The sequence below is a fragment of the Scaptodrosophila lebanonensis genome, unplaced genomic scaffold (genome assembly GCF_003285725.1).
Source record: "Scaptodrosophila lebanonensis strain 11010-0011.00,11010-0021.00 unplaced genomic scaffold, SlebRS2 tig00001410-arrow-pilon, whole genome shotgun sequence".
Classification (NCBI taxonomy): domain Eukaryota; kingdom Metazoa; phylum Arthropoda; class Insecta; order Diptera; family Drosophilidae; genus Scaptodrosophila; species Scaptodrosophila lebanonensis.
In genome coordinates, this window is record NW_022060738.1 from 1818091 (window position 1) to 1830233 (window position 12143).

The window sequence follows — 12143 nt, forward strand, 5'->3', positions numbered from 1 at the left end:
ATATTAAGAAGACTTTGCCATGTTGGTTTTAATTCGTCAGATTTTTGTACTCTATTACATATTAACATAGACTTAATTATATAATTAATGAAAATGTTATGAATCTAAAATAGTTATTATGTAACATCCGTAAACGGACAATGCTTTGCATAGGGCACATCAATGCATACGCAGCCACGCGCGCTGTAATAGAATTTATGAATTGTGAGACTTAAATTGTTAGAAGATTGACTGACACATACTTATCGGGCGCATCGTTGCCAATGTGATATTCGCGCAGAAGAGAAACGAATTCAAATGGATTTATTTTGCCACTGACGGGCAGGCGTTTGGGTCCCGACAGATTTACACACCCATTGGGACAAGGAACGCCCAGAAATTTTTTATTCTTAAAGGTTGCATTGGCCAAATAACAGATGCTTAAGAAATGCGAGCATCGAGATCGTCCTGAAAATTAAATTCTACTTTATTAATTGTTATTAAGATACTTTTTTTTGATGAATGCCGAACTAAAGTAAGTATGGAATTGTTGTTTAATAGAAATTCCGAGATCGGGACGCTTATACTCGTAGATAATGTTTTTTTTCTCACTTATGGGGTTGCCTTTGCAGTAGGGTTGAACACGTCCTCCGTTAACGCAATAGTTCATATGTCCTGTATTATCTTCCTGCCCTAAAAAGCCTGCATTTGTGTGCAGCACTTGAATAACGCTGGCATCATCATGCGATAAACGGAAGCGGTTGCTCTTCATTCGTTCAATAAGTGGACGCGCCGGATCCAGACCTGTATACAGTTTGTTTATTTCGATTTTCGTTTAACGATTTCGCACCCATTTTCACTTGCCTATGATGCGATATTGTTTCTTAGACAAGTGATTGCTAATCATGCCGCAAATATGGGCGCCCAGCGAGTGGCCCACGCAGGTGATCTTCTCACGTGAAGCGCCATAGTGTGTCAGAAAGGAGTAAATTTGTGCCGTGCACTGCGCCGTCAGTCGTGTGTTGATTAGCGAATGTACATAGCAGGGATATCGGGTCAAGGGACGCCAATCGACAGTGATCACATTAAAGTCGCGCGACAAATAGGCTGCAAAAATCGGGGGGATTAGGGAAACTCCCATTCTTAGCTGCTTCAACGCCTGCCAAGTCTTGTGTACTCACTAACCATCCCTCAGAAACTGCAAGTGCCGATCGATGGCGGTCCCATTAAAGCCGTGCACTATGAACACCGTCTCGCGCTGTTTGCTGAAACCGCCTTGATACAAAGTCAGAGGGTTCTTTATATTCAGGGGCATGCCACGGCGAGAGGCGTTGCTGCAAAGAAGCATAAAGTAGTTTAAAAACACTTCATAGGATGGACGTAAGAGCAATGAAATACCAAATTTTGTATCCATGGATTATATATTTTCCAATATGGAGACGTACATACGTATTGAGACAAATTTAAATAATAATCAAGGCATCAAGCAATGACGTTTACATTTATCTGTACTGTGACTGTCCGATGGACTGATCAGTAACTGAACTATTGACTGATTAGAGAACATTCATTTTGTGGTTTTTACAATTTCAAAGTTTAGAAAAGTATTTCCATTTACAGCAGAGGTTATTTGGAATAAATGCAAGACTCTAACTCTGTGATCTTACAATTCATTGTTTGACAGGGCGATGTATTAACCGATGTAGTGCATTATGTAAGCATACCGATGGGAATCAATAAATATTTGATTTCAATATAGTATGCCGCACGGTCTCAAATTGTAAACCTAACTATTTGTAACTCAGCAACATAAAGTGTGTATCGGGTATTTCCCGAGGTAGTTCAAAACTAAAACAGAGTGTTCCTATACCCTTAAGTTAAAAAAAAAAATAGTTTTTGATTTTTAGGCAAAAAGTACCATTATGTCTTATCATTATGATACATTGAAGATAGGAAAAAATTTGAGCTTTCTTAGTAATACTAACGGTACTTTTACAAACTTATCTAAAATAAGGAATAACCTAGATGTACCTACATTATTCGTATATTTCTCCAAATTCAAACGACAAAAGCGTGGCGAGGGTTGAAAGTAAAATTTTTGAGGTGCCTTATAATTATGTTAAGCACCTTATTTGTAACTCAGCAACATAAAGTGTGTATGGGGTATTTCCCGAGGTAGTTCAAAACAGAGTGTTCATTTAGCGCTCTTATTTAATAAATACTATCTTGAAAGAAGAGAAGAGTTTTCAATATACGCCAGCCGAGCTAGTCCATATATTTGATAAGCAGTAAAGCTATAAATACTGCAAACCGGATTTAGATTTGTCAGTATAGCGGCATGGCGAGTACGGTGAAGCGCGTTCCCTGCTTTTGCGACATATTTTGGTTTTTTTGTTACAGCGCAGGCAGATGGACGCCCCGAGAATTTCATCCGATTAGCGCAGAAGTGCTAGTGGTTATCCACGGAACAGGTGTGTATGTTTATGGGACCAGCCACAGTCTCGCCTTTAATTGTGATTTTTTTAGGTAAATTGGTTTGCCGCGCAGCGTAAATGTGGGGCTTTCGATGCCGATTTAATGCTGCTTGAAAATCAACAAGAACATGAAATACTAGACAGATTTGTTAAAAAGGAAATTGGACAGCAATTTGAGGTGTGGGCTGGAGTCAATATGGTTGGAACTTTGCTATATTTTGTGGCTGCAAAGAATGGCGCTCCAATGCCGTTTTCGAAAAAAGTAAAATAGCCTGTACTCTCCACAGAAAAGGAATATTTAAATTTAAAAAAAGTTAAATTATTAAAAAAAAATTGAATTAATTAATTAAATTAATAAATACAATTTATTTAATACATACATAGAAGACATGTTTATGTACAGTTTTAGCAGCATGCATTTACATCATCGTGTCTATGCGTGTATGTATGCAGCACAAAGTTGAACCAAAGCAACAACAACAACAACAGCTGCGGGCAGAGCCATAAGCAGAGAAGGGGAGTGATTTTATTTATGGCTATAACTTTCTTCATATGGCATACGGACACATGAGCACTAACTGGATGTAACTATAAAAATTGATTTCAAAATTTGAAAAATTACGGAAGTTATAAAAAAACACAAATAGTGAGGGAGTGGGGGGTGTATCAGAATAAAAAAAAAACTTGACTTATGGCTTATGGGCACCTGGATAACAAGTTTGGTAACTCTAGCTCATGTACCTTCTGAGATCCTTGCGCTCATACAGACAGACGGACGGACGGAGAGACGGACATGGCTATATCGACTTGTCTTGTCATCCTGATCAATAATATATATACTTTGTGGGGTTTGCCACGCCTCCTTCTGTGTCTTACATACATTCGCACAAAACAAGTATAGCCTTTCACCCTTTGGGTACAGGCTATTAAAATCTGGAGGGGAAGCCTGAGACTGTTTATCTTTTAAACAAAACGGTTGCTACAACGACGCAAATTGTGCTTTGTTCTTGCGATTTTTGTGCGAAGCCAGAGAGCCAAAGCCTTGTATGTATTCCTTGGATGTACATTGGGGATACTGAATTATTTATTGAATATATCCGACTGGCTGCCAAATGTTTGGCCAAAATTGATCACGTTAGTTGTACTAAGTTGAGTAGAAGGGGCAATTATGTAAATGAACCAAATAATCATTATTTATTCCATGTATTAAAATGCCATATTCTGATACGTGTATATATGCCGTTATATTCTAATAAGTATATTGTTTTTATACCCTGTACCCAAAAGGGTACAAGGGTATATTAGTTTTGTGCGAGTGCACATGGAACACACAGAAGGAGGCTTGGTAGACCCCACAAAGTATATATATTCTTGATCAGCATGACAAGCCGAGTCGATATAGCCATGTCCGTCTGTCCGTCTGTCTGTCCGTCTGTCTGTCCGTCTGTCCGTCTGTCCGTCTGTCTGTCTGTATGAACGCAAGGATCTCCGAAAGTATAAGAGCTAGAATAACCAAACTTGGTATACAGATTCTCCTGAGACCGAGAAAGGACGAGTTTGTTCATTTTTTCTGATCCACCCCCCCACTCCCCCCCTATTAACGATTTTCTATAACTTCCGTAATTCTTGGAATTTTGAACTAAAATTTGGTAGTCACATTAGGTTAGTTATTATATAACCGTATACCAAGTCTCATTATGATAGAATGATCGGAAAGAAAGTTATAGCCATATAACCAGGCCCAATGCACACATACATACATATGTACAAGTACGCATAAGGCACGATTCTGATGTAAATGTAAATGTATGTATGCATGCATGGAATATTTTATATTTAATTTAGTTAATTAATTAAATTAATTTAGTTAATTAATTAAATTTAATTAATTAATTAATTTAATTACTTTTTTGTGGGGTGGTACAGGGTATTTAAGAGTTGAGCCTGCTCGACTTTAGCATTCCTTTCTTGTTTTTTAATTGGTTGCTTACAATTAAAAAAATATTTTTGATATTATAATCTTATTGAATAAAAGAGATTTTTGTCTACAGACCAGCAAATCTTAAGATTCTCAAGATAAGCAGCATCGGATTAAAGTTCTGCCAAGAAGGTTCTATGCCTTATGATACACCTAATTCTGTTTTACACGCAAAATCAGCAAAAACCGTGTAAAAAAACGTGTAAAAAAAGACATTGATCTTATGCAAAAATACAAGTAGGTGTACTGTACTTTCTCTTGCTTTTTTTAATAGTGAAGTCTGTTATGAGCCGTTGTTGGCCAACTGTTGCTACCATTTGTATTATTCTTTGTAACCACCGATACGAGGATGGTTTCGACTTATCTGTTTGTGAGCTGTATGTGTTTTCATTTATTTGTGCTGTGTTATTTTGAATTGTGCTAAATGGAATAAAATTGTGTAACACAATTTAAAATTTTTTATTTTCAAATCGTGTTAAATCAAAACAAGAATCAGAATTACAGGTTCACCTCCTGTCATTTCTGAGGGTGTTTTTGATTCAGGCGCATTGTGACTACGGATGCCGATACTGCGGCCAAATCAGCTAGAGCTAGAAATATGACATAAAATATAGTATGTTCGATTAAATACTGCTCACAAATCAACACGTCATTCAGCATAATGCTGAACAGTATACAATTATTTGCTCATAAGTTCATTAGAACTGAGTGTATGACACTTTTCTGTTCGGTTATCCTATTAATGTTATCAGTTGGGAAAATATTAATACATTAAAAACAACATTTTAAAAAGCAATTGAAATTGTTGCTGGTTTGTTCTCCTGTTTCTGCATCTGGGTTGTAGAAATGTAGGTTCTAGGAAACCATTTAATTTTAATTTAATTTAGAAATGGTATTATTTTTATACGGAATGGGCAAGTGTCTAGGTTTCTCTAGGGTATTTCATTTTATGGTGAATATGTCCAGGTGAATTGGTATACTGCGCAGCGCAAGTGAGGGGCTTTCGATGGACATTTAGTGGTGTTGGAAAATCAGCGAGAGCTTGAAATATTGGACACATATTTTAAGAAATAAGGGGAGAAATATGTGGTGTGGGCTGGTATCAATGCTTTGGGAAATATTTATACTCTGTACATAAAATGTACAAGAGTATATTAGGTTTGCGGGAGCTGATAATGTAACAGACAGAAGGAGGCGTGGCAGACCCCACAAAGTATATATATTACTAGCAGGTCTTGCCCGTCTTTGCTGGGCTAAGTAAAATGTGCTTACAATTGTAAGTTTATTTACTATATGATAGTCTTCTTTCGACGCTCTCTAAAGTTTTTTAAAGAGTTCATTTTCCAAATAGCAAATATAGTACAATAAGTACTACATACATACATATGTACATATCTTCGTTACGCACCGGGCGGACTGCCAGTCCTGACTTAACTGTGTGCTTCCTCAGCACGTTGTACGCACGGTCGAGTTATCCCCGAAAAGTCCGACGCGGGACATTCAATTTTGATTTATAAATCGGGACGTCCCGCCAAAATTGGAGCGTTAGGCAACGCTGATATGTACATACATTCATGCAGGCGTTATCCGCCTATATACATACATACATATAAGTATGTATTACATTTTTTAATTCAACACTAATTTGTGTTTTCAATTCCAAATATGATTGTTGTGAAAGTAAAAGATGGGTTTCTGCTTTTGTAAATCGCATGAATACACTCACAAAATAAATGACACTTAGATTTGTTCAGAATACATTTGTAGTGTTGTTAGCTAACACTAAAACGGTAAGTCGCTGTAAATATGCGATCAGCTGAGGTGAGAGATGGGCATGTGTCGGATGCACTATGTGCTAGAGCACAAAAACTATCGATAGTTGAATCCGTCGATACAATCAATAGTTCCATCGAAGTTTGAATGCAATTAACAGAAAATTTAAATATTAACATCTTATAATTTATTGAGATCAATTAGAACAAATCATATACAAAAATACATATGTACATATGTACATCTGCCCGCAACGCGAAGCAGAATATGCGTAGGTCCGCTTTCGGTTTCTGCTTTACTATCGTTTACGCAGTCGTTGCCTAGCGACGGTAACTGTAAACTTTTGGCATTTTGCCTTTGAAATTAACAGGAGTAAATGATCAAAACGAAAGAAAAAGCGCGAGCCAATGACTTTCAGTTGTTGTTGTTTTTCGTTTTAAAAATTTGAATTAAAACCATAGAACATTATTTATTACAATCAAACAACAGTGCTCGATTGTCCAATGTATACATACATACATACATACGTATGTACGTAGAGAACCGCACACATAGACACGAACTGTTGCTTGTTCTGTGTGTGAGTGTGTGTTTATGATGTCCCCAACTATTTGATATTTGCGTTCTTTGTAATTTGTTGTTGCTGCATAAAGTTACTAATGAAAACCGTAATGCCAAATGTACTAAACAAAGAAAAAATTACTTTTAAAAATGTTAAATAATTTTTAATTAATTAACATTTGTTGCTCTGTCAGTGCAAGACGAATGAACATACATACATAGATGTGTATATGTACATAGATGTGTACAAATGTATGTATGTGCGTACATTCACACATTAGTGTCTCACATTTTGCTTTGGCTATTTCAATCGTTTGCACGCAACTACACGAACAGCGGGTTGTATGTGTGTGCGTGTGTGTGTATGTATACTTAGTTGTCCCCAACTCTTTGATATTTTGTATTGTTTGTTCTGCCTGCATTTGTAGAATGCATATTTTGAAAATCCTTGAACACAAAGTTGTAGATTTAGTTACGTAGATTACAGTCCCCAAATTTGATCGATCGAAAAAAATGTACAACACAAACTTTTCATTTGAAAAGGTGAACAAATATTAAAACGCCAATAATTCAAGCTCCACCACAAATTTCGAAAATCCGAGTATGCAGTTTTGATTGTATTCTTTTATAGATTATAAAGTTGATCGGTGTAGAAATGCAGAATTTTCAAACAAACTTTGGAGCTCGTTTCCCCCCTTTGGAGCTTGAATTTTCCAAAATCCCTTCACATTTTTTATTATATTATCCTTGAGCCCAAATTTTTGCTTCATAGCTCTTGCCGTTTGGGCTGTGGGCTGTTGACGCGGTTTCCTTTTGTGCCCCATTTTTTTTACAGGAAAACTTCCATATTTCAGTCCCAAAAAAAAATTCAAAAAACCAAGTATACAGTTTTTCTTGGAATTTTTCAGAAAGTATACAAACTAATTTTAAAGTTAAACAGATGAAAATTGTATTGATTTTTCATACAAACTTTGGAGCTCGATTTCCCCCCTTTGGAGCTCGAATTTAGCAAAATCCCGTCTTAGTGGGCACCTACACTATGAAAGGATACTTAAGTACAAATTTCCACTTCCACCCTATGGGGGTTTTATCGATTTTTCATTCGTATAATCGCCTATATCTCGGAGACTATAAGACCTACGGACACCAAAGATGCCTTATGTGAATACGCAGAAAATGTGTATTTTGGAATTTCCATCCCTCCCCCCGCTCCCATGCAAATTGCGAATTACCCCTCCATAGTAATTATGTATCCGTATGCCAAGTTTCATCATGATAGACCGATTTAACAAGAAGTTATAGCCATAAATATATTTGCTCCGCAAGCGCTACTCATGCACTGGCCGCGGCTGTTGTTGATGCTGTTGCTTTGGTTGCCTGCGAACATGCTTACACAGACACGAATAGACGCGCATAAACATACATACACTCACATAGACGCAATTGCTTTGAATATGTGCAATTATACACCCTTGTTGAGTTCGAATACCAAAAGAGATAAAATCGATCAACTTTTTTTTTAATTCTCTTACTTTTTGGAATTTTTATAATTATTCTAAACATATGTACAGAGTATTTCAAAGTCGGGACACACGACTTTAGCTTTTTTACTTGTTTGACGGCTAAGAATGGGGCACCAATACTCTACTCGAAATGGTGCCCCGGCGAACCAAATAATATACGTGGGGAGGAGAGCCCCGAGGACTGTATATCTTTGTATATGTGCTGTTTGAATTTACGAAATTAGCCGATGTAAATTACACAGCAAATCTTAAACCACTTAAGATGTCAAAATACTAAAAATGGCATTTTAAAATTATATCAATATTTTTTTATATGTGTAATAACTTTCAATATTTTTTTTATGCTTCCTACTGCTTACCAAAAAATGTAACAGGCATAAGGATGCGTGGCAGACCCCACAAAGTATACATATGTATATATTCTTGATGAGCATGACAAGACGAGTCGATCTAGCCCTGTGTGTCTGTCCGTATGAACACCTGGATCTCAGACAATAAGACAAGTTTAATAATGATAGGCCGTTTTTTCAGGATATTATAGCCATATATAGGTTCTCTCTGCTCAAGCGCTGCCCGCAGCTGCTGTTGTTGCCGTGCATAGGCACACGAGACACACACAAACACGCATAGACATGCATAATTATTCTACACATATGTAGAGAGTATTTCAAAGTCGGGACACTCGATTTAAGCTTCTCCACTTGTTGTATTGTTTCTGGCGTGATTCATTACAAAGGTTTTTTAAAGAATTCCCTATGGGTGCAAAGAGAAGCCTGCTGTTTTCTAAGATACACGTATCTTAATGTCAAGTTAAGAGTATTCTCTTATGAAACAAATATGATTCTATAAACAAATAGCTAAAGTTCATCTACGCCCAAAAAAAAGAGCGGGCTTATCTCCCTTAAAATACAACAACTTGTTTTTTTATAAAATATACTTAAAATTTGATTGTTAAGTCAGGAATAGGTAGGAAAAGGTAATTATAAATAGAAAATGTGCATAATCTCTTCTGATTTCAGAACTCTTTACTATAATATAATAACTAGAATGTTTATACATATTACTTGATCATCTGTACAGCTATAAATACTGTCAAACTGATCAATTTTTTTTTAGTATAGAGTCATGGCGAGTGCGGTGACGAGTGTTCTCTGCCTTTGTGGCATATTTTGGGTTTGTGTTAGAGCGCAGGCAGATGAATGTCCTGAGAATTTTACACGATTGGGGCAGAAGTGTTACTTCTTGTCATCCGAGAAGGTGAGTCTTGGCCTTGGTCAGGGATATGCCGTTTTATAAATATATTTTTTAAGGTGAATTGGTATGCTGCGCAGCGCAGATGTGGGGCTCTCAATGCCGATTTAGTAGTGCTGGACAATCAGCGAGAACTGGAAATATTAGACACATATATAAAGAAGAGCGCAGAGAAATATGAGGTGTGGGTTGGCGTTAACGCGTTGGGAACTTCGCGGAACTTTGTGTTGGCCAACAATGGAGGACAGATACCCTACTCGAAATGGTGCCCCGGTGAGCCCAATAATCATCCGGATAACAGGGAGGAGGACTGTGTATGCATGAGGGATTGTGGCGGCTATAATGACAACAATTGTGTTTCCCTACTGCAATATGTGTGCGTAGCCAGAGAATCGACGCCAGTGGACTGTGTGTGTGTACACGAAATAAATCGATGCAGTGCTGTTTGTAAAAATACGTATGTGAACAATTAAATCTTGACTATGTATACTACATATACAGGTAAAATGTCTGGTTTATGTAATGCCAGTGAGTGGCATGTATTACCGCAACAATTGGTTATTGGTTAGGCCGTTAAGGCCATAAGCGACTTTGTTCTGTGGCTTTGGCATTGGACTTGAACAGACGATGCAACGGCAGGTTCAACGACTTGGTGATGATCGAAACGTTTTATTTGTTAATGCAATTGATGTCATCGGGAAGCAGTTTTTATTGGCCTACAGCCAGGGGCTAGCGGGCGGCTGTTGGCAGTTAACAGTTGGCGTTGGCAGTCGCCAATGTGGCACAACAGGCTTATTTTTAGTGGGTCAGGCCGGTTTACGTAAAAAAGGCGAACACACACTCCATTTCGGAGCAGAGCAAAACGAGTTACCCGCCTATAAAATACATTTTTCGATTGCATTTGCGCGCATCTACTCGTATATTCATGAAGATATCCTGATGGTTGCACAAGTTTTTCGGAAGCCTGACACACTGACCAACAAATAATGGAAGCACCCAATTTTATTTGATTTCCAATCACACTTTCTTCAAAAATAACTACATGTACATACACTTTACGTTACTCAAATAGCTCCCTCTTATATAAATTGTATACATTTTTTTATCAGTAATTTCATCAGAAATAATTTAATCATTTTCTACTTGTAATTTGAGTGGGATTTGCCCATGTGTGTTTAAGAAAGAGAACAAAGACACCGAATTCTCAGAGTAAGATTTTGTATTACTCTTAATAAATGCTATGCTTAGTTAGTAAACAATTATACTGAATTCTCTGAGTAAGACTTCGTATGTCTCTTAATAATTTCCAAGCGCGCTTTTCTGTGAATGAGTTTCTAAGTATATCAAGAGAACACGCATACACTCTGCAATTTGCGTATAGGTTCTTAATCAAACAAACTTGAATAAATAGAATAATTATAAAAGAGCTGTCTCCCGTTTTGGAACTACAATAATCTATTGGAAACTTTTTATATTGTATTCACAATTCGAGGTAATTGAAGAATGTGCTTTCATTTTGGTTGATAGAGCAGAAGAAAATGTAAATGGCAAGTGTAGAAAGTTAGGCTAAAGACGCAGAACATTGTAGGTGTATTTCAAATAACTTTAGCATCTTTTTGCTTTGAAGAAGTTGAAAGTGTCATGGGAGAAAGGAAAACAGCTTTAGCTTTTACGGACACCCACGAGGAAAATAAAATGATGAGAAAAGCTGTTCTCAGCCCGTTTTCTTTCATTCTCATGTGCTGCTGTTGGCATTAATTGAAGAAAAATGTTAGCTATCATAAGTAAAAGCCTATCATACAAGTAGAGTTCTAATCAGGATTACAACTGCCGGCTGGCCGCCGAGTTGAACTTACGGTGCATAGAGCCGATGCTCGATGTACGGACTGGGACAAAAGTTTTTGTTGCGCAGAAAACAACGCATGACGTTCAAGTCCAGTGCTCCGCTGGCTAGTAAATTTTTCCAATCCATTTGGTTAAGCAGAGTTTCTGCATCTGCAATACGGAGGAGAGGAGGCCAAAGGTGAGTCGTACTGTCCATAAATATCGTGTGACATCTCCACAACTCTTATACCTTTGGTTACAAATGCGAAGGTGAGGCAAAGCATGATTAAATGTTTCATTGTTGTTGAGTTTACACGAAATTGCTGAATATATTTAGTTTTTCAAGCATGCATGTACAGTACGTGTCATAGAACAGATTTAAAAATATATGTTTTGCAACAATTATTATCTTTTAGCACAGTCGCCATAATTTTCATTGCAGCTCTCAACACATTTATATATATATATTTTTTTTTTTTAAAATTTTTTTTTATTGAAATATATTTCTATTTAGGCATTGCCATTTATTACATGTCTATGCTATTGGTATATTTTGTTATTTATTTGTATTATTTTTTATTATATTCTATAGTAATATCAATATTGATATTAATTTAAAAGGAGAGAGACATTGTACATTTTCCATCACATATTTCTAGGTGGTATGTACTATACATAATTTGCTTTTTATTTCTTGCATTTTCTGTTTCTGCTTACGCATTTCTTTTGATCAGATTTTAAACATTGGTAATAATGCTAATTTATATTTGTTTTATTCTT

General features: G+C 36.7%; 1 protein-coding gene across 3 annotated transcripts; it reads right to left on the reverse strand.

Annotated features, from left to right (window-relative positions):
- Positions 1–46: 46 nt before the first annotated feature.
- On the reverse strand, positions 47–11662 carry LOC115630635 (lipase member H-A). Of its 3 annotated transcripts, XM_030527271.1 has the most exons (7): positions 11614–11662; positions 11396–11534; positions 1165–1313; positions 844–1086; positions 592–783; positions 243–447; positions 47–183 (listed from the first exon to the last, which is right to left on the reverse strand). In XM_030527271.1, exons 1-7 carry the CDS (start codon positions 11660–11662, stop codon positions 117–119), a joined length of 1044 nt encoding a protein of 347 aa, XP_030383131.1. In that variant the 3' UTR covers positions 47–116. The 3 variants fall into 3 exon arrangements, with proteins under 3 accessions (XP_030383131.1, XP_030383132.1, XP_030383133.1); XM_030527272.1 differs by lacking the exons at positions 47–183; positions 11396–11534; positions 11614–11662 and adding an exon at positions 1378–1486 and having other exon boundaries at positions 446–783; XM_030527273.1 differs by lacking the exons at positions 47–183; positions 11396–11534; positions 11614–11662 and having other exon boundaries at positions 446–783; positions 1161–1209.
- Positions 11663–12143: the final 481 nt, after the last annotated feature.

What these genes read in the sequence shown, in the direction of transcription:
- LOC115630635 (XM_030527271.1), bottom strand. Translation starts at nt 11,662, where the DNA reads ATGAAACATTTAATCATGCTTTGCCTCACCTTCGCATTTGTAACCAAA. An exon ending in CTTCGCATTTGTAACCAAAG is followed by an intron (nt 11,535 to 11,613) that starts GTATAAGAGTTG and finishes TCCGTATTGCAG; the next exon opens with ATGCAGAAACTCTGCTTAAC. An exon ending in GAAACAATATCGCATCATAG is followed by an intron (nt 784 to 843) that starts GCAAGTGAAAAT and finishes AACTGTATACAG; the next exon opens with GTCTGGATCCGGCGCGTCCA.